The sequence below is a fragment of the Anoplopoma fimbria genome, chromosome 16, assembly GCF_027596085.1.
Source record: "Anoplopoma fimbria isolate UVic2021 breed Golden Eagle Sablefish chromosome 16, Afim_UVic_2022, whole genome shotgun sequence".
Classification (NCBI taxonomy): domain Eukaryota; kingdom Metazoa; phylum Chordata; class Actinopteri; order Perciformes; family Anoplopomatidae; genus Anoplopoma; species Anoplopoma fimbria.
Window position 1 is genome coordinate 24,814,934 of NC_072464.1, and position 23,441 is coordinate 24,838,374.

General features: G+C 42.1%; 1 protein-coding gene across 1 annotated transcript in view; it reads left to right on the forward strand.

Annotated features, from left to right (window-relative positions):
* The window catches only part of sema5ba (sema domain, seven thrombospondin repeats (type 1 and type 1-like), transmembrane domain (TM) and short cytoplasmic domain, (semaphorin) 5Ba), a 99,696-nt gene that overhangs the window by 46,671 nt on the left and 29,584 nt on the right, over positions 1 to 23,441 (forward strand). The window contains exons 8-10 of the mRNA XM_054615323.1: positions 9,539 to 9,674; positions 11,519 to 11,726; positions 12,073 to 12,280. Of these exons, the coding sequence (XP_054471298.1) occupies positions 9,539 to 9,674; positions 11,519 to 11,726; positions 12,073 to 12,280 (552 nt within the window). The remainder of the gene's footprint in view (positions 1 to 9,538; positions 9,675 to 11,518; positions 11,727 to 12,072; positions 12,281 to 23,441) is intronic.

The following is a 23,441-nucleotide window of genomic DNA, read 5'->3' on the forward strand; positions in this document are numbered from 1 at the left end:
CACACACACACACACACACACACACACACACACACACACACACACACACACAACAAAACACTTCTCTCAGATTTCATCCCTTCATAAAGTCGGTTCCCTGTTAGCTCGTGTTCAGTGGGCCTCTGGTGTCTGATTGCTCCAGGTGTTGGTGTCACACACTTCATTAGATCAGCACTTTATGCAGATTACAGGTTCTTTTTTATGATCTGTAAAAGTGTAATTGCAGCACATTCTTTTGCCTGATTAGAGGAATTCAACATGACGTTGACATTAATGATTGCTCTGTAGAATGCCATGAGACCTGTATGGATATTCGTGGTCTCCAATCAGGTCAGAGTTAGCTAAATAATACATATGTTGTGCTTTGGTCCACAGCGGCACAATTAATCAAATATTGATCACATGATCGACTGTGATGTTGATGTTTAAAATGTTCCACTCAGCTGCATAACAAACCAAGCCAACTGACAGCCAGCCACCAGGGGGCGATCCAGATGTTTTGGCTTCACTTTTGGGGGGGAATCTCTGAATCAACAGCCTGTGAGAAACTTTCATGAATGTTGCAGCTGCAGAGTAGAAGAGGAATAAATTAAAATATTAAATTCTCTGAATTCAGGGGAAGAAGAACCTTATTTTAAGTCTTATTCTGATGTTAGCAGGAACGTAGAACAACTTGTAGGTGAAAGCAGAGTAAAATATTTTGTCTCCAAAACCTTACTAAGTATTTCACCATCTTTCCATGAACCAAACTAAATATTTTGAGACTGAAGTTTATTTCTTAACGAGCTGAAATTGACTCGTGTTTTGTCCAGCAACACGAGTCTCAAAAAAAGAGAAGAAACCTTTCGTAACATATCATGTGACTGTTGTGTCAGGATACGTTGGTGTGCATGTAAGCTGTGTGTGTGTGTGTGTGTGTGTGTGTGTGTGTGTGTGTGTGTGTGTGTGTGTGTGTGTGTGTGTGTGTGTGTGTCTCGTTGCTATTCAGATCTCTGTTCTGTCAGGGGATCCTTTCCTCTCACCTTCTGCTCTCTCACCTGTTAAACTGCTGGTATTCTCCAACACATGGCTGCTCTCCATCAGCCTGCAGCCATCTTCAGGGAGAGACAGAGAGACAGAGAGAGAAAGAGAGAGAGAGAGAGGAAAGGTGAAGCGACAATAAGAAAAGAAAAGCCAGGGGGATAAAGAGAGAGAGAGAGAGAGAGGAGGAGAGGTAATGAGAAAAATCCGTGAGCTCCAAGCTTTTTGTCCTCCGTCCTTTTGTCTCCTCCCTCCTTGCCCTTGGTTTTGTGCAGCAGCTCGCGGTTCCTCCCTCCAAACCCTCGTCCCTCGTCGGGGTTGGATATGTTAATGCAATCACCACAAACACTGCCTCCATCTGTCTGGCCTAAATTGAACAGGCTCACAGCAGCTCCCAGGAGCTCAGGGCTGTAAACCGGAGCAGGAGGAGCAGGAGGAGCAGGAGGAGCTGGACCGGAGTCCTTCTATCCTCTCTGACTGCTCCCCCTGACCTCCTCTCTCTGCTCCTCTTCTCATTTATCCCATGATGCTCTATGAACGACCTGAACGGCCTCTTAAGTGTGACGTTACCCCGTCTGTTGTCTCCAGATCATTGGTGAACACATTCCAGTTTATCGACAGGAAAACACCAATTTTGTTTAGTAATAAAATGTTAAAAGTCGTTTGTACTATTAAAACATCTGGTTTTAATTAACTTAAACAACCAAAAGCAAATTGAAAAGATGTCTGAACGTTTCTCACTGTTTCCTTTCACTTTACTGAACAAACAATTAAAGCTCTAGTTTAGATTATCACATTTATGTTTGAACATTTAACAAATATTAAGAATACAAAACTAGAATAACTAATAAAATGATTTTTAAAAGGGAGTAGGAAGAAGTAAAAATGTAACAAGGTCCTACCTCTTTTTACACTTAAATACATTTAATTTATTTATGTAGGGCTTTTATGATTGTGTACATACACACGTACATAATAATCTTAAAACATGTAATAATAATAATAATACATATAATTGATTAAAAAGCAATGATAATAATGATAATAATCAGAACCAGAATAATCAGAATAATAATAATAATATATTGTTAATAATAATAACAACTCCAGTTGTTTAGTAACTCACCTCAATAAAGTTTCGGGACTTTTTAAAAGAAAATAATCAAAATCAAGCAGAAGAAGCTGAGATGTCTTGAGCTCCAAAAACACCAGATCCTACACTTCCCATAATGCATTTAGACGTCTACCTCTCCCATGTTTTCACTCACACTCTTGTTGTATTTTTAGTTTCTGCAGTGGCAGCCGTAATAACCCTGACTTTAGAGAGCTCATCCAGAGAACCGTTTCACTAGTTCACAGTAGTTCGTCTCATAAACTGACTTTACATTTTTCAAATTGGACGAGTTCCCCTTAAATCAACCTTCACAAGAGGAGAGGAGAGAAGGGAAGGAAATAAGGAAGGAGATATTCCTCTGTGCTTTCATTGAGCCGTGCAGCAGAAGCCAGCAGAGCCTGTCGAGTCGTTGTGAAGTGGAGAGATGGAGCCTTCCTTCAGAATAAGGACTCTCCAGACCTCAGAGCACCACCAGGTCTTTTAATTAACTCCGGATCCTCCTGCTGAGGTGTCTCACCTGTCATTACTAACTCATTATGAGCCTCCTTATCTATCCGTGAGTGACTCCTCTGACCCTCCTCTTCACCAGCTCCTAGACATCTGAGAGGACGAGCACTGCTGAAGAGACTGGTCCCATTAAACCATTAGGAGTGTTTGACATCATTCTGATAAGTGATTCATCATTAAAGTCATTAGGAGGAAAAAGATTAGCTGCTTTCATCTTCTTAAAGGAACGAGGGAGTTCAAGTACTTCAGGGTCTTCTTCTCAAGTGAGGGGGAAATGGAGCGAGAGACCGGTGGTTTGATGATGAAGGCGTTGTGGTGAAGAGGTGAAGCTCAAAGACTGAATATAAGGAGAAAACGTAGTCGTCAGTGAACAGGAAGTGACCATATATGGACTGAGGAGGAGTGACGTAGAGACGCCGTATACGTCTCTGGTGTGGACCTGTCAATCAGTGTGTAGCCCCGCCCTAAAGCATCCCCTGCTTTATGGTCTGTTTGACTCTAAATGGAGCATCATTTACTAAATGAACATCATGCTGTATTGAAGAAGACTTGAAACTAGAGATTGAGACCATAAACTCATGTTTACAATGTTTACTGAGGGAATAAATCAAGAGAGAAGTAGAGTCATTTTCTCATAGACTTCTATACAACCAGAGGAGTCGCCCCCTGGTGGACAGCAGAGAGAATGCAGCTTTAAGACACTTCACTTGTTGCAAAAAAAACTAGATGGAGACGACCAAAATGCCGAACTCGAGGCTTAAAAGCGTCCACAGACCAATGGATGACGTCACGCTGACTACGTCCACTTCTACATGTATGTATTTCTATTTATTTATATGACCAAAAAGACAGAAATAAGCTATATAATATATATATAATACAAACTAGATTATAATCACATACTTAATAATAATGACGTGAAAATAAATGTCAGTTCTGTCTAAATAAATATCAGTTGTAGCCTGATAAGAAGCTTTGTGTTCCCTCAGTAACATGAAACCTTTGACACACACATACTGTATGTGCAGCCTGACGTCTGAACGAAAACACCTAAGGGATCTTAAAACCCCTCCAATCCATAGAAAGTATTCATGAGTGACTCCAGGTGAGATCAGATGTGTTTGTGAGAGCTGTTCATAATCAACATGCTTGAAATGAACTCCTGGCTCTGATCTGAATACAGTTTGATAGAATCTGCTGCTTTTATTATCATTCCTGTCACAGATGTGTGTTTTTAAATGGAAGCCACTATTTTTGCACTCTGCTTGGTTTCCCCATCACCACAGTCCGGTTTATATTTGATGAGAAATCCTGTGTAAAAATAGGTCAAGTCGGGCTTAGACTGAAAACCTGCTGCAGAGAAACGGTTTACAACGCTGTGATTCTGTGAGCTGTGCACGTCTTTACAGCAGCTCTGTATCTACCAGCAGGGTTTTGTGAACCCGCCGTGTTTGCTTTATTGTTTCGTGCCGCTGTTGCTGACTCAGTCGGCCTCTGAATGTGACTGTTTTGGGCCACAGGCTGTTGCTTTCTTTGCCGGCCTATTGTTGTGCAGTATAAAAATATGTAGGGATAATCCTGGCAGCCGCGGTTCAATCTCTGGTCCCTGCAGCCGAGGAGCTCTGCTGACTGGGCCCTTTTGCTTTTGTGCTGCGCTGCAGGTATTCACTGAGGGTGAAACATTGGCCTTAATGTAGTTTTAGCTGTCGCTTTTTCTCACATAAAACGAGGTTAGGCTAAAAGCCTGGAGTTTTACAGCTGCATTGATGTGTGTCCATACAAATCATTTGGAAAATGCAGTGGTGGGAAGTAACTAAGTACATTTCCAAGTATTTCTTATGGACCATTGATAATTTATGTCAAAGTCCTATCACTTTTTATTTAGATAAATTAATAACAATAATAATAATAATACATCATATTTGTATAGCGTTTTAAAAGGTGCTCAAAGTCACTTTACATGGTAAAAACTAAGACAATAGAAGCAATAAAAATATAAACAAAGCAGATAGATGACATTACAAAAAGAAACATACATAACTAGCATCACAGTTAAAGCAGATTTAAATGGGTAGATTGGTCGATTAATAAAAGGTTTTTTTCATTATTATCTTTATTGTATTTTTCATGGTTTGAGCTGTGTGTCCATACATTTATTGTTTATATATTTTTTATATGAACAAAAATACAATAAACGGCATGTCACTAGCTAGCTAGTAACTGTTGTAACTGGCGGTTGAGAGGCAGAGCTATCGATGCTAACTCTCTAATTGCTATATGGTTATGCTAAGTATAGACTATATCAGGCCTGCCCAAAATATAAAAATTCAAACTCCACAATTGTGTAAAATATCGTATAGTTTCACTATAACTTTAATTTTACATGTTTTCAACAATTATTATCTAACATGTATAATGTGTTCAGAAACAAATCTCAGGTTTTACTTAACCTGCATTTTAAATAATGTAATATTCTGAATTATACCATTCTTCAGGTACTTTTACTTCATGTACTTGAATGCTGATCTTTGTTCTTCTACTTTAACTTGCAACAGAGTAATTCTACTCTATGGTATTACTACTTTTACTTAATGTACTTTAAGTATAATATCATGCTGACTTTTACTTACATCAGAGTATTTCTACTCTGTGGTATTACTACTTTTACTCAAGTCAGAGATCTGAGTACTTGTTGTCTATTTTCTTATCAAATCAGTATTTTCTGGGCACGATAAAGACAAATGATGACTAAAAATACAATCGTAAAAGTAAAGTTTTTAAAGAAATGGCAGAAAAGAAAGAACTATAGATAAATGCAAGAATATAACTGCATGTTGCACAGCAAACTACTAAATAACAAAGACATATCATGACAGATCTGAGCATGCAGTCATAACAAAAAGCTAAAGAAAAAGGAGATGATAAACAGCATCATCTAGGGATCTTGTTCTAAAACACGAAGTAACATCTATACCAGCATCCAGCCTGAAGAGATAATGTTCTAGATGCATATCAGCTGATTGTGTTTACCAGACAGACTCACTGGTGTTCTGATCCGAACGGATTGTGGCTTTCAGGGAGCCAAGCAGCCCGCTGAGTGAAAAGTTCATTACCTTTCTAGCACCCTTCTGTTTCTGGGGCTGAACTGAGCCACACATCCAATCGCTTGTGTGGAAAACTGCTCTGTCATCTGCAGCGACGTGTGCTGTGAATCAGACCGGCTGACACAAGAATTCAATTACTTTAGTCCAAGGGTAGGGCTGGCGTTATTCTATATTGTGTGAAAAACACCAAAACCAACAATGTGTTAGTCCGTCTGTCACTCTGTTCACCGGCTACAAACTCACTGGTTCTTACATGAATCCTAAAAAGAACCGGTCGATGTGTCCGTCTTTTAAATGTTACTCATACACAGTAAACAATGAAGTTGTTGGACTTTTTCTTAATTGTGGATTAACACACATTCGGTGCTCTAGTTAGTATTTGTGGCAGCAGAACTTTTTTGTTTGTGAGGTTAAGTCAAGATAAACTACAGCGTGTGTGTTCATGGTGATGAAAGAACAACAGTGAGGCTCTACGGCTCAGAGGAGGTCAATAAACATCAGGCTCTGATACCCTCAAAGCCTTGTTTTAGGGGATTTGTTAAAAATAAAAGAATAGTAGAATATCTCAGGTCTTAATCTTTTAATGGACTTTCATTGTTGTGTTGGTTTTGGCGGCCCCTGTGGACAGAAGTGGTAGCGTTTCCCATGAGCCTCACCGTTGTGTCGTACAGATCTGTATCTGGCGATCGTGTCCATTTGTTTTGAAACCAGTAGAAGAAAGACACAACTTCTGTTAAATATTAATACTAATTCTTTCTTTCTTTGACAGATGTTTTTTAGGATTGATGGTTGGATTGCGTGGTGCATAATGGTCATCATGCTCAGAGTTAAAACGTTAGCCAAGTGTTTTTAACATTAAAACACATATATTATTGTCAAACACCGAGGTATTTCATTAATTAAAGGGAGTCAATAATTCTCTCCAGTTGCTGAAGGAGAAACCCTGAAGGTGGACTTGTGTTTTCTCTCTCGGTCTATCACTGTTGTTTTTTGGTCTCTTCTTTTCCTTTTCTCTTTGCTGATCCTTCCCCAGTATCAGCCACAAAATATAACAACTAAAATGAAATGATCTTCTTTTTAACTGGCTATTTTTGCGGGGAATTGGACCCGATGGCAAGCATTAAAATAACTTTATAGAAACAGCTCCTCTTCTCTGTAGGTCATTAAGAGGCTTTAGTATTAAACTGTTTAAGAACCAGTTAATAAATCCTTTTAGTAGATTTAATTAAAACCACAACATGTACTTTGTCCTTTCCTCAGCATCATACATAGAGACATGCTGTAGGATTCTTACTGTGCTGATGCACTGACGGGTAAACATGGTGTTGATGTCGTACCTGGAGACGCCGGGTAACAACACGGGAGACGAGCAGCCGACAAAAGGCTTTTTGAGGGGTGATGAATACTTTACAACAATGTGACAGGAAATCAAGAGGCTTTCCAGGAGACGAGCAGTGACAGGAAGAGGCTGTCGGGAGGAGATGAATCACTGGAAGACGGAGCCTCGCTCATAGCGGAGGTGATCATCACGGTGCGGGGCCTCGGAGAGCTTCTCAGCAGCTCAGCAGATGTCAAACAGCTTCTCAATCACTTTCCCGGCTTTCTAAGCAGACTCACTCCAAACATACGGGCTGCATCCATTAGTGGGATGCTCCGCTCCGCTCCGGTCTCTCTGCATTATTGTTCCGCAACTCGCTGTCTAAGCAGAGATCTGAAATAACCACAAAGACAACACTTCCTGTTATGGCGAGCAGTTTCTTTGTGAGCGTGAGAAGCGATGTGGCTGCTGCTCAACTTATTGCAGCTGATTTGTCCGTGGTTTTCCTCCTGTTTTTTGGTTTCTGCTGGTTCACCACAGCTCTCACTCTGCTGTCACTCGTCTCCACCAGAGCCTTTGGAATAGAAATGTCCTTTTTTTTTTACCCGAGGCTGTTCTCCTCTGCAGTCAGTCAACGAGCCACCTGTCTGGTCTCCCCCGTTGTTTAGCCAGAGCTCATTTGGAGCTGCACAGCACTTTGCCAAGCCGCGGTAATGACGGAACACATTAGCTCTCTCACAATGCTGAACTGGATCTCTGAGAAACTAAAAAAAAATCAAGAAAAACCAAACACAGATGTCTCAAGCAGGCTTAGAAACATCTGAGTGGTAGAAATAAGGATATTATATGAGCGGAAGGGAATGAATTCCTCTTCATAGCAGACTTGTGATAACCAGACTTTTGTGTGTAGATTATCTTCACCAGCTTTAAGAATATATTAGATCCAAAAATAAACTGACAGAGAAAAAGTCCCAAACACAAACCCATCTTCTCCTTCAGCTCCACGGACAGCACCTTGGATTTATCAATACGCAGTTAGGCTGCTGATAATTCAAAGTCATGGTTGGGAACTTCAGATTAAGGATCAATGAGACTAATATATTCTGCTCTCTGCTGCTAAGGTCTTCACCACTTTATTCCCAAGAGTCAAACTTTTAACATCCATTCAAAATCTATATGTTCGGCTGTGAAATCAATAAGAGTCTCTCCTTGTCACTTCAGACATCATAATCAACCTTTGGAGAAATGTGAGAACATGTTGGTAATAACCAGGCAGCAACCTTCAGTTCTGCCGACTGAAGTCAAAGCTTCATGTGTTAAAGCTGCATTCTCTCTGCTGTCCATCAGGGGGCGACTCCTCTGGTTGTATAGAAGTCTATGAGAAAATGACTCTACTTCTCTCTTGATTTATTCCCTCAGTAAACATTGTAAACATGAGTTTATGGTCTCAATCTCTAGTTTCAAGTCTTCTTCAATACAGCATGATGTTCATTTAGTAAATGATGCTCCATTTAGAGTCAAACAGACCATAAAGCAGGGGATGCTTTAGGGCGGGGCTACACACTGATTGACAGGTCCACACCAGAGACGTATACGGCGTCTCTACGTCACTCCTCCTCAGTCCATATATGGTCACTTCCTGTTCACTGGTTGCAAAAAAAACAAGATGGCGGTGGCCAAAACGCTGAACTCGAGGCTTCAAATCGGCCACAAACCAGTGAGTGACGTCACAGCGACGACTCCTTATATACAGTCTGTGGTTAAAACATAAATAGTACAATTAGTAACTCAACTGCAAATAAAAGTAAAAGATTGCACGCCTCGGTAAGAGAAGCCAATAAAAATCAAAGGTGTCCCGCCACGATGTCCCTCTTTCTCTGCCCTCCACGCCTCCATGTTATCACTCGCCATCTTCTCACTGATGCTTTATCAGCATCCCAGCAGCCTCTGCAGCCGGCTGCTCACCGACTAGTAAAACGTCTGACTGTGGTTCTGGGCTGAAGATAAAAAACAGTCAGCAGCAGCAGTTAGGAGACTCATTACCTCGCAGCACATTACGGCCCGAGAGAGCGTCGCCATAACAACTCACCTCACACTACAGTTAGCCTGCTTTACTCCGGTACGTGACACCTGAGCGTGTCATCTGTGTGTGTGTGTGTGTGTGTGTGTGTGTGTGTGTGTGTGTGTGTGTGTGTGTGTGTGTGTGTGTGTGTGTGCACCTGCCTCCCGTCTCCTGGGCTTAATAGCGTCCCCGTTCACTGTGCAGCGCTGATAGCGTAGCTTAGCCTGCAGCCACGTATCGCCAGTTTAGTGCAGGAATCCATTAACAGGATGGAAACGCATTACAGGACGGCTTTATGACACGGCTGATGACTTCTGATACGGCTTCACGTTCACTGCCGACGTGTAATATGAATATTATGGTTGGATGTCTAATGTCTGTATTTTGCCCTCCCTGTCCGTCTCGCTCTAAAGCAACAGTATCGCAGCGTCGGCCGTGTGCGCCTTCAACCTGAGCGCCATCACCCAGGCCTTCAACGGGCCCTTCCGCTCCCAGGAGAACCCCCGCTCCACCTGGCTGCCCACCACCAACCCCGTCCACAACTTCCAGGTCGGTTTACACCACTGAACCTCATCCAGACTGGATGTCAGTCTTTAACCAGTTCAGATGGTAACTGGGACAAAAACATCATATTTCATTACGGTGTTGCAGCAGAGACAGAGAGGAAACAGCAAATGAGATTTCTTTCTGTCAGAGCCTCAATCTCCAAACTCCTTCAGCTGGAGTTTAGAGTAATTGTTGGTGTTTGCCATCTTTTTAAATAATTTCTATCTGTCTGACTGCCTCTCTGCCTTACTCTCTGTCTTACTCTCTGTCTTACTCTCTGTCTTACTCTCTGTCTTACTCTCTGCCTTACTCTCTGTCTTACTCTCTGTCTTACTCTCTGTCTTACTCTCTGTCTTACTCTCTGTCTTACTCTTACTCTCTGTCTTACTCTCTGCCTTACTGTCTTACTCTCTGTCTTACTCTCTGTCTTACTCTCTGCCTTACTGTCTTACTCTCTGTCTTACTCTCTGTCTTACTCTCTGTCTTACTCTCTGTCTTACTCGCTGTCTTACTGTCTTACTCTCTGTCTTACTCTCTGCCTTACTCTCTGTCTTACTCTCTGTCTTACTCTCTGCCTTACTGTCTTACTCTCTGTCTTACTCTCTGTCTTACTCTCTGTCTTACTCTCTGTCTTACTCTCTGTCTCTATCTGTCTTACTCTCTGTGTCTTTATCTGTCTTACTCTGTCTTACTCTCTGTCTTACTCTCTGTCTTACTCTCTGTCTCTCTGTCTTACTCTCTGTCTTCCTCTCTGTCTTACTCTCTGTCTCACTGTCTTACTCTCTGTCTTTATCTGTCTTACTCTCTGTCTCTTTGTCTGTCTTACTCTCTGTCTGTCTGTCTTACTCTCTGTCTCTGTCTGTCTTACTCTCTGTGTCTTTATCTGTCTTACTCTCTGTCTTATCTGTCTTACTCTGTCTCACTGTCTTTATCTGTCTTACTCTCTGTCTGTCTTACTCTCTGTCTCTGTCTGTCTTTCTGTCTGTCCTACTGTCTTACTATCTGTCTCTCTGTCTCTCTCTCTTACTCTCTGTGTCTTTATCTGTCTTACTCTCTGTCTGTCTATCTTACTGTATGTATCTCTGTCTTACTCTCTGTCTCTGTCCGTTTGTCTTACTGTCTGTCTTTCGTCTCTCTCTGTCTTACTGTCTATCTGTCTCTCTCTCCGTCTGCATCTCTGTCTGTCTAAATACAGTGGAATACAGTGGAAACAAGGCTGTTTCACTCCAATATAAACTCACTAAAAGATTTTTATTTTATTTTATAAAAACTGAATCATCTGTAATCTGGTTTCTAAAACCTCTTTGTGTCTCAACAAGCTTACGGCGCTACACAGCATGCTTTAAAGCACTGAGGTTTCCTAATAGAATGAATTTATCTGTGAGATCCTGGGGGCTGGTCACTCTGTCACATTAAAATAGAGATATCAGATATATCTAATAACGTGCTTCTAAAGTTAAATAATCATTGCTTTACATCCAGAACCATCTCCTGCTCCAAACATCATCCACCAACAAATCAATGTCTCATTTCAGAGAATGAGCAGGATCCGTAAACTGAGCAGTCCTTATGTATTTATTCTTCTGTGGTGTCTCATTAAAACGCTGTGTTGCTGCTGAGGTCACATCGCAATCACATTTTAGTTTTACTTCCCAGAAAGAAAAGATGCAATTACCGAGATAGAATTAAAAGTTGAAACAATCACAGCAGACGCGTTGTATTGATTCTGTTAAATGCAATGGTCTGGTTTATGAGCCATTATTTGGTTTTTCTTTCTTTATTCCCGAGTGTCCATCCTCCTCTCACGCCTCACCCGTCTCCCCCCTGTTCCTCCCCTCCTTCTCCAGTGTGGAACCATAGAGGACAAGGGTCCCAACGAGGGTCTGACGGAGCGCAGCCTGCAGGACGCCCAGCGGCTCTACCTGATGAACGACGTGGTGCAGCCGGAGTCCGTCGACCCGCTGGTCATGCAGGACGACGTCCGCTTCTCCAACCTGGTGGTGGACATCGTCCAGGGCATGGACACGCTCTACCACGTCATGTACATCAGCACGGGTTAGTCCAGTCATGAGTATATAAAGGATAATCTAGTCATATGTTATATGTGTTATAATCTTAGAGCTAGTGTTAGAAGTTAAACATCATAATTCATCTCTAATATCTATTTATATTAATGTGAAAACATCTTCAAACTACTGGATTTATTCTGGTTAACGGTAAACTGTGGAGTTAATCCACTGTCCACATGTCTGCTGAACCTTCTGGGATCCACAACATTCCGTTACACCAATAATAAAGTAGAAGCAAACATCATCTTAAATTTGTAACCTGAAAAGAGAAGTGCATTTCAATTTGTCTGTACACAAGATCTTTCTGATATTTTATCTTCTTGTCCGATCAGAATATGGCACCATCTTAAAGGCGCTGGCTACGCCCAACAAGAACCTTCAAGGCTGTTACCTGGAGGAGATGGAGCTCCTCCCATTGGGGGTTCGAGAACCGATCCTGAGCCTGCAGATCCTGCACAGCGACAGGTCGCTCTTCATCGGGCTCAACAACCGAGTCCTGAAGATCCCGCTGGAGAGGTGCTCCACCTACAAAACAGAGACGTAAGTACTGCACAGAATCTGCACTTTAAGAGGGAAATTAGATCCAAGACAATCAAACTACAAGTTCCAGCTGTTTAAGGAAACCCAAACCTAGCTTCTTTTTTTTTTTTTTACAAAGCTTTGGGATGATTTTGTCTTACAACTTAAACCTTTTCAAAGTGTTTCTTCACTACAAGTTAATTGGAACATGTTGGTCGCCTACAAATGTCTTATTCAGCGTTCGGTTGTACTTAGCTCCACCCTCTCGGGTCACTTATGATTGCAAAAAAAAAAAATGGAAAATCCAAAAAACAAGATGGGGACGACCAAAAAACAAGATGGAGATGACAAGAAACCATGATGGCGACGACCAACAACCGACCAAAAAACAAGATGTAGACGATCAAGATCGGGTACCCAAAAACTGATATGGCGACGCCCGTAAACCTAAATGTCGACGACCAAAAACCAAGAGGAAGAAGACCAGAAGCCAAGATGGCAATGAGCAAAAACCAAGATGGCGATGGCCAATAAAACAAGATGGCGGTGGCCAAAATGGCTTCAAAACCGTAGTCCAAAAATCCACGTCTTGTATACAGTCTTTGGTTTAAGCCAGTGCTGGATCTGATGGGCTTTTGGTGTTATCTGTAGTAATAATATTTGTCCAAAATGCTGTGAAATTGCTTCATTTTAAACAGAATAACCTTCAGATTTTTCTCCAAACCAGTTATCTCCTAGAACCTTCCTTTGTTCGTAGAACTTCAGAATGTTATAATGGTTGCTGATACCGACTGATACACCCGCCAACACGTGAATATGTGGAGTACTGGCATTTGTTGTTTCCACTTGAACCACTGGTTTCTGTCGTTGGATTCCTTTTAACCTGGTTTATTCCTCTGCTGAAGGTAATTATCCGTCCTCCACTAGGATTAATGTCCTAAAGACCTCTCCTGTAATCATCACGCTGCGTATGGAACCAGACAAATGACTGGGGCGGCATCGCCTCGCTGGAGGAAATTAATTTGTTGAGCTGTGTTTTTTTTTTCTTTCTGTATTCTAGTAATGAAGTTCTGCATAACGCACACAGAGAGAGCCCTGTTCTGGCTTTTGTTTGTGTCTGAATCAGGAGGACAAACAAAAAGTGTGTGTGTGTGTGTGTGTGAAGCTACCTGGTACGCTGCCAGAGAAGTTTCTCTGAAGGAATGAGAGAGTTACAAAGACACAAAGAGAGAGAGAGAGAGAGAGAGAGTTATTCATGTGAAAATCTGCATCTCGAGGGCGAACGAGGGGAGAAAACACTCAACGGCTGTTTGTCCAACCTCCTGTATCTCATCAGGCTACCTCAGTCCTTCACGTCTACTTCGTTTTAGCATACAAATGGCTCGCTGCTATTTCACTGTGTGTGTGTGTGTTTGTGTTTGTGTGTTTGTAGGCCCGTCCTGCTCGGTGTGGTTTGTGTGTGTGTGTGTGTGTGTGTGTGTGGGTTGGTGCTCGAGTTCTCGTATGAGAGAGCTGCCTGATGAGTCAGCTCGCTATTTTCTACGAAATCCAAAACTCCTAGACACCTGGGAGCAGACACTCTCACACACTCACACACACACACACACACACACACACACACACACACACACACACACACACACACACACACACACACACACACACACACACACACACACACACACACACACACACACACACACACTCACACACACACACACACACACACACACTACACACACACACACACACACACACACACACACACACACACACACACACTCTCTCACACACTCTCACACACACAGTTCAGGAGTTGCATTTAATAACATGTGGGTGATATGCAGGGTGAGAGAGGACCAGGAATAGAGATGTGGAGTCCTATTTAAGGCACCGTGGGGTGAAACGATAAGAAGAGTGGGCGTCAAGGGCAACAGAGAATCACCTCTGTGGTATTTTATTTGTCGCTGACTCATAATATCTGAGCTCAGGTGTCAGAGTGACCAGGTGACGATGAGTCAGGAGATTGAGATGAAGAAGAGGAGGAGGACAGGAAGTTGATGCGATGTGTGAGGATGTGACTTCAGATGATATTTATGTTAATCTGATGAATAGTGAAAGAAAACAATATGTTTAAAGGCTCAGTGAAAACACAACTGACACCACAGCTGCTAAAATAGGAAGTCAAAAGTTTCCTCACCTTATTTTTAAATATAATCTAGTCATATGTTATATGTGTTATAATCTTAGAGCTAGTGTTAGGAAGTTAAACATCATAATTCATCTCTAATATCTATTTATATTAATGTGAAAACATCTCCTTCAAACTACTGGATTTATTCTAGTTTATCACCAACACTACATTTTACAGATTACATGTGAACACATCATGACAACGTTATAATTTACCTTCAACCAATACTCATTTAACTGAACAGAGCCTGAACGCATCATAATGTAACTGAATGGAACCTCCGTCTGTTAGCCGTTAGTTGTGCTGCTAACGTTACTAGCTCTCCTCCTGTTAGCCGTTAGAGGTGCTGCTAACGTTACTAGCTCTCCTCCTATTAGCCATTAGCGGTGCTGCTAACGTTACTAGCTCTCCTCCTGTCAGCCGTTAACGGTGCTGCCAACGTTACTAGCTCTCCTCCTGTTAGCCGTTAGCAATGCTGCTATCGTTACTAGCTCTCCTCCTTTTAACGGTGCTGCTAACGTTACTAGCTCTCCTCCTGTTAGCCGTTAACGGTGCTGCCAACGTTACTAGCTCTCCTCCTGTCAGCCGTTAACGGTGCTGCTAACGTTACTAGCTCTCCTCCTGTTAGCCGTTAGCGGTGCTGCTATCGTTACTAGCTCTCCTCCTGTTAGCCGTTAGAGGTGCTGCTAACGTTACTAGCTCTCCTCCTGTTAGCCGTTAGCGGTGCTGCTAACGTTACTAGTTCTCCTCCTGTTAGCCGTTAGAGGTGCTGCTAACGTTACTAGCTCTCCTCCTGTTAGCCATTAGCGGTGCTGCTAACGTTAACGTTACTAGCTCTCCTCCTGTTATCCGTTAGCGGTGCTGCTAACGTTACTAGCTCTCCTCCTGTTATCCGTTAGTGGTGCTGCTAACGTTACTAGCTCTCCTCCTGTTATCCGTTAGTGGTGCTGCTAACGTTACTAGCTCTCCTGTTGGTTTAAACACAGATTGGTTGTTTACGATGTAACATTATCAGAGATCAGAGACTAGAAAAGCATAAATGAAGTCCTGATCATATTGGATCAATATTGGAGGAGAATGATCGTCAGCAGAACTTTATTTACACTGTGATGGTTAACAATAAACTGTGGCGTTGATTGTAGCGTTGTTAACAATTGAATGATATCTGGGAACATTCAGCATTAGACTGTTTCTTTCTTTCTTTTGTAACTCCCCCGTCCTTCTCTTCTGGTTTCCAGCGTTCAGACTGCCGTCCTCCTCTTTGTCTGCACGCCATGCCGTCTCCCTCGTCTCTGCAGTGTGTGTGTTGTCGTCCCATTCACATCCACGTCCATCCATTCACTCCCTGATAACAGCTGAATAATACTCTGAATAATACTGGTTTTATAGCTGAAAGCGGCTCATCTGCAGACGCTCCTTTCACCGTCTCACACGTTCATATAAAGAACGTTTACAGCTACACGGACGCTGACATATGAGTCATGGACGAGTCGTCCTCTTTGTTATGACATATCAGTGACAGTAAATGGACTGTACGGCAGTCAGTGTGCATGTTTGTAATAGTTTAAAGACAGGGTTGACTCACAGTTGAGCTTCCAGCAGCAGAAACACACGTTGGTTTAAACGGTTTGTTGCAAGCCGCTGCAGTCTGAGAACTCAATTAGGTTTAAGTGCTTTTAATGTTCAGGTTTCCTTTTGTCATCGATCCGTATCCTGAGAGTAGGATAACATTTACATCATCATCTCTCACCAAAGTGCTTTTTTGTTAAACCTTTTACAACAGCCGCTGATTTGTGGCCTTTTAGTGAGACGAATGCTGCAGCGTGTGTGCCGTCCTCTGTGTGTGTTTGTGTGTGTTTGTCCTCTAGTTGTGGTAATTATATTTGACCCTGGCCAATTGTCACCTGTGGCTAACAGCAGCACTCTCCGTCCTCCACCCGACTCCAGTCTCTCCATCAGGCTACTGCTAGTGAAGTGATTTATTTTGGCCGCGGCGGCGTGCTAGCTTAGCTGCATTGTTGCATCCATCAGGGATAGAGAGATGGAGGTCCACGCTGCCAAAGACAGGATGAAACCACTGCTCTCACTGGAGCTTACGTCTACAACAAGATGCCTCCTTCTGCAGAGATTTATGTCGGTTCAAGTGAACGTTCAAGCTCTTTTTGACTGCTTGAAAAATATGGAAACATAAATAGCAACGAGGAGGAGGCGGAGAAAAAAACAGAATAAATGAGGAGCAGAAACGTCGGGGAGCATGAAACGGAACAAATCAGCCTCCCTGTGTCTGCAGCCAAACCAGCACTCAAAACATCTGCTTACATAAACACTACGTTCTGTTACAAGAGGCACCACTGTCCTGCTGGTGCTGCTTAAACTCCCTCCTGATGGGGCTCTGGTTCAATGAGTGTGTAACAGTGTGTGTGTGTGTGTGTGTGTGTGTGTGTGTGTGTGTGTGTGTGTGTGTGTGTGTGTGTGTGTGTGTGTGTGTGTGTGTGTGTGTGACCTGGCAGCTCAACCCGCCTACAGCAGGAGTTTAAAACAACATCAGGAAACCACTAAGTGGTCATGGAGGAAAACCGCTGACCATTAGCATCCCTGTGTGTGTGTGTGTGTGTGTGTGTGTGTGTGTGGCTGCTTGTTAAACTAATGTGTGTGACATGTTTCACCGTTAAAACTTAACCCTCTTAACCCCCGAAACGCATGTTTTCTTTAAACAATCGCCAAAACTACACCGTTCATCACAGCCAGAAGGTTTGAAAAACACCATTATCGTCTGATTTCCATCTTTCTGACGGTCCTTGAACACATCATGTGTGACAAAAGCATCCGAAACGAAGCTTAAATTTGTTATTTTTCATCAAAAACATTTTATTGTACATGTCTCATTTAAAATATTGTCCCAAATAAACATTTTGCTTTAATCAAATTCTGTTAAAAACATTAAATTCTGAGCTCCTCAGTGAAACTATGAAGCCATGATTGATTCATCTGAGAATCAACAGTCATGTGACAGAAAATCATTACATTTCGACTGAACTGCTGCTGAACACAGAGCAGAGAGGAGAGGTTGTAAAATGGTTAAATAAATATATCACGTAGAGCCTCTATTTCTTTCCAACATTGGTAACACTGTTGAAACGTGTAAACAGGCTGTTAATATTGATTACATTTTTTTCCAGCTGTAGTGTAATTAATTATCAAAGAAATTTCAACATGCATTTATTTCTTTTTATAATGATTTATGTCACTATAACTGTGTTATTCTGCACTAAAGACATGTCTGAGTTCTCTCTACTTCTACTCATGATTGTTCTGTTTCCATAGAGGAGCAGAACTTTTATATTAAAGTGAAAGTCAAGACCACAGAGAGTTAAATGTGACCAGACTTAAGAGCTTCCCTATAGGATCTATACGTTGGTCCGTCTCTGTGTGAGGGCGGCTCACACTCCCGTCCTCGGCAAACCCAATTTACCGTCGGCTGTAGCTGCCAGCCGGCCAGCAGGCCTCTGGGGCTCGCTGCTGCTAAGCCTGTACGACCAATCAGAGGAACATTTCGGCGGCCAAAGCACCGGGAGAGACAGAGGGGGACATATTTATTACTGCTGCAGAACGCTGTTACTTTTATTACAGGCTTTGTTCTGGCTGCAGCTCGGTGTAATCACTGTGCTCTCTGTTTCATTCTCGCTCTTTGTTTTCTGTCCATGTGGGTTTCTCGTCCTCTTTTGTTCAGCCTTGATTTGGACCTAACCTCCAGCTCATCACCTCAATTCCCCTGATGTGGACAAAGTAGAACTACTCTGCTTCCTATTTGGGGGAAATATGTAACATGAACCAATGTTAAAAATGCATGCTACTTTAGGTGATTTGATGGATGGATGCCATTCCTCTGTTCCCATTCAATGAAACTGGATTGTACTGCAATGTTTAAAGGAAACTTATTTTGTTGTGGATAACGTTTGCTTTTTGCATGTCACAAATACCTTTCAGATGAGTCTGAAAAAAGTCTATATAGGGAGGAGGCCTGAGTGGTAGAAGGGTCAAACAATACAGATCCATTATTGCCTAAAGCTACGACAGTTTCAATCAGTGTGTAGCCCCGCCCTAAAGCATCCCCTGCTTTATGGTCTGTTTGACTCTAAATGGAGCATCATTTACTAAATGAACATCATGCTGTATTGAAGAAGACTTGAAACTAGAGATTGAGACCATAAACTCATGTTTACAATGTTTACTGAGGGAATAAATCAAGAGAGAAGTAGAGTCATTTTCTCATAGACTTCTATACAACCAGAGGAGTCGCCCCCTGGTGGACAGGAGAGAGAATGCAGCTGTAACACATGAAGCCATGGTCCGTGGTGCTGAAGTATCAGACTGGTTTGTAATTGAGTCCTAGTTTTGTATCATTTTTTGATCTATAATATTCTCTAAACCATTTATTTAAAACAGAACCAAACGAGAGTCATGGGTGGTTCACTAGAAACTGGTGAAGAATCAGACCAGGTCCTCCTGTTCAAGATTAACAAATCAGCTTCTGCCTAGAGGACAATGAATCTCTTATTGAACCGCGCTATGTTTTCTGTTAGCAAAGTAAAACCCACTGGTTGAATGTCTTCTTTTTTAACCAGCACTGATTGTCTTTTTCATTGGTTGAAGCAGTAATGAAATGAGCTGCAGCTAAACGAGGCTCACTCTGAGTATTAAATGAAACTTTGAAATGTTGTCTGGATGAAGTGAAAGCTTCTGTCTGAGCTCCACCAAAGATCGTCTGTAATGAAAATAAATGATAACGCTGTAACAAAGATGAGATTCTATTTTATTATCTGGTGCTCACACTATTTCATTTTGAGACATTTTGATTTGAAAACAATCCACCTGATTGTGTCACTCCAGTTTCAGCTGATTGTCAAGAACTCTCCAGAATGTAGAGAAAGCAATTAGTGAAAATGAATGATTTTAACTCGGCTACACATTGTTTTAATGCTTCAGATAGATTTCATCAGAGTTTTCAGGTCTACAGGTGGTGAACTTTTATTAGGCTGCTCGTGTTTCTGTGTTCTCACACAGCAATAGTTGATCAAACATCTCATGAGATGAGTTTTAGTTGCTCTTAACTTCAGTTGGTTATAAAACAGAATCAAAATCAAAAACTGTTTATTGCCAAGTTCGTTTACACATATAAACAATTTGGTTTGAAAATTTGTACGTGACAATAAACACAGTTCTAATTCTAAATTATAAGACATCATTTTAGGAATAGAAAAATATAGAAAAACTACAATAAAATATGATAAACAAGCAAATGTTAAACAAGCAAATCACCTCTCCTTTCTTGTGTTCGTATCTGTATTTGTATCGTCTCTACTTCTGTCTTTCCAGTCTGTCTCGGTTTTCATCTATTTCCTTTCTTTTGAATGTATTTATATTTCTTATCCTCTCTCCATCTCTGACTTAATAATAATAACAATATATTTTATTCATAAAGAAGGTCTCTTGTCTCAAAGCATCAGAAACTCTAGCAGCCTATCTGCCTCCCGTTGTTTCTCCTTTTTATTCACCAGAGGATAACATTGTTCGTGGAGGACAGCAGGCAGTTTTTGGCATACAGCCATTTCACTTTTGTTTTCCTGATTTTTGTTTTTGTTTTTCTGGACCTGGCACCATCAGTCCTCGGGCCGGCTCCAACTGGGCCTAATTGGATGTATTAGCGCTGAGTGCTAGCAGGAGTTCTCTGTGTTTCCCATTCATCACCAGCAGACTTCCTAAATGGCCAACCTCGGCCCAGCACGGCGGGGAGAAAACTGAAAACGCCCCAGGGATGAGCTCCCCCCCCTGGGAGAGAGGACGAGGACTGAGAGCCTGTCAGCTGTTGGTCTCCAGAGACCGGCTGCAAAAAAAAAACATTCCATCGGTGGCGTGGAGCGACGGAGAGAGGCGGGGCCTGTGCAGACATATGTTTAACCGAGCCTCCAGACAGCCTGTGCTAATGCATTCCCAGAGTGACAGCGCTGCAGCTAATAACAGACGATTCAAATCCATAATTTATCATTCCTGGTGATCATATCTGCAATTACACCCCGACCGCCTGCCATTTAACGGACGGGGTGAACTATTGTTTTTTATGTCTAGTTGTTTAAGGGCCTGTAATAAAAGGAGACACTGCTTTTTACAGCGTCCACAAACCATTATAAAAACGCCAATTACTCCCCCGCAGAGAGAATCCAGGCAGATTTATCCCCCGACGCCACTCGAGCAGACGTATCGTTATATAGGCTGCTGGAGTTTAACATGTTCCAGGGCGTCTCTGTTGTCATACAGAGTGCCACCGAGCATGAATTAAACATCAGCCTGCTCCCTGCAGACTGCTCTCTCACACTGAAGGACACGTCTCACACTGCTGGGTGTCTTTGGTGTCCGAGCTGACGTCCCTCTGTTACGGAAACGAGCGTTTGTATTCCCATCACGCGGCCCTCTCTCCGCCCGCAATGCCTCTAATTGTCTTTTACAGCTCTCCTGTGTTTTTTATTTAAACACGGCGAGCCGTCAGGACAGGAAGTCACCGAGACACTTGGCTGTTTTTTTATGCAGCGGCAGAAAGGTCAGAGTGGGAGCTAAACGCTTCTCCCTCTCCCATAGTAGATCCTCCTTTATTAAATAGCCTCTGGTGAAGGAAACTACTGGAGAAAATATTGTTTTTATTGATATTAAATCAGTAGGTAACAGGTGTCACCGTTGGTATAAAAACAATGTAGAAAATTATGCAGCATATATTGCTGTCAATCAAACTTCAGAAAGAATGAGAAGACGTTTTGTCAAAGATACAACTTTGTTTGTTTTGTTTTCCAAGAACCTTCTTCAGCTACCATTTCCTTTGTGCACTGCATTGTGGGACAGCACCTTATAGATCAGGCGGCAACCTCTGGTTCATGTCTTCATGTGTTAAAGCTGCATTCTCTCTCCTGTCCATCAGGGGGCGACTCCTCTGGTTGTATAGAAGTCTATGAGAAAATGACTCTACTTCTCTCTTGATTTATTCCCTCAGTAAACATTGTAAACATGAGTTTATGGTCTCAATCTCTAGTTTCAAGTCTTCTTCAATACAGCATGATGTTCATTTAGTAAATGATGCTCCATTTAGAGTCAAACAGACCATAAAGCAGGGGATGCTTTAGGGCGGGGCTACACACTGATTGACAGGTCCACACCAGAGATGTATACGGCGTCTCTACGTCACGCCTCCTCAGTCCATATATGGTCAATGGTTGCAACTAAACAACATGCCAATGGCCGTAATCCAAGATGGCTACTGCAGAATCTCTGAACTCCTCAGTCCTAATACAGTCTGGTTGCAAGAAACCAAGATGGCGACAACTGAAATATGGAACTCAAGGCTTCAAAACGTCCAGAAACCAACGGGTGACGTCATAATACAGATCAGCACAGATTTGAGACAATGTGCTGAATAGATATATTCATGTGGAGACTGAAGCTTCTATTAGCATTCCTTGTGTTTGAGGAGTCTGCAGCTGTGTGAACATTTTACCCCGAAGCATTAACCCCCATCCTCACCTGCACCGCGATCAATTTCTCTCCAGCTGATTTCACTTTTGCTGGTCTAAAGAGCTCTCAGTCCTTCCTTCTTTTTTTCATGATTCAATCAGCATTTTTTACTGCAAACAGGGTGAATTCTGCTCTAACTGAATCTCTCTGAGGTCAGGAGTCTTTACCCAGAGATAATTAGACCTCACATTTCTCCATTTCATACGCTATTCATTCCATCCTTGAAATATGGACACGTTCATGGTTCTGCTTAGCTGATCACTGATAGTGTGTAAGTGTGTGTGTGTGTGTGTGTGTGTGTGTGTGTGTGTGTGTGTGTGTGTGTGTGTGTGTGTGTGTCGGTAATCAGGAAGTTAAATGAGGATCTTTCCGCCATGATGACCATGCAGAACCAGACAGATTAAAACCATCACTGATACAATGCAGTCGACCTTGAGCCAAAATGGCAGCATGTCACTCAGGTTCAGTGAACTGTGGATTTGAGGCCGACCTCATTATGATTATTGTTTCCTCTGTGCTGGAGATTGCCTCGCTGTAATAGAGACGATTGATAAAAACGACACTAGAAGGTTAACGGTGAAAGCCCCTCTGGTTAGTGGTGGAACAGGCCGCTGCATAACGTTAGCAGCACCGCTAATGACTAACAGGAGGAGAGCTAGTAACGTTAGCAGCACCGCTAACAGGAGGAGAGCTAGTAACATTAGCAGCACCGCTAACGGTTAACAGGAGGAGAGCTAGTAACGTTAGCAGCACCGCTAACGGCTAACAGGAGGAGAGCTAGTAACGTTAGCAGCACCGCTAACGGCTAACAGGAGGAGAGCTAGTAACGTTAGCAGCACCGCTAACGGCTAACAGGAGGAGAGCTAGTAACGTTAGCAGCACCGCTAACGGCGAACAGGAGGAGAGCTAGTAACGTTAGCAGCACCTCTAACGGCTAACAGACGGAGGTTCCATTCAGTTACATTATGATGCGTTCAGGCTCTGTTCAGTTAAATGAGTATTGGTTGAAGGTAAATTATAACGTTATCATGATGTGTTCACATGTAATCTGTAAAATGTAGTGTTGGTGATAAACTAGAATAAATCCAGTAGTTTGAAGGAGATGTTTTCACATTAATATAAAATAGATATTAGAGATGAATTATGATGTTTAACTTCCTAACACTAGCTCTAAGATTATAATACATCAATAAAACTAATAATGAGTAGATCTGTTTTAATCCATAAAAATACAATCTTTTATTTCCTAATTTGTTTTTACGAAGAAAAACCCCCACTATAAATTACTAATAACTAATAACAAAGTAAACATATTATATTTGGTATTTTGATGGTTTACTGACTTCAGAGCGTAGAAATGATTTTCGGGGCAACAAATATAATCTGTATCTGACAATATGGATCATCATAACCTTCATTTAGTATCGGCTG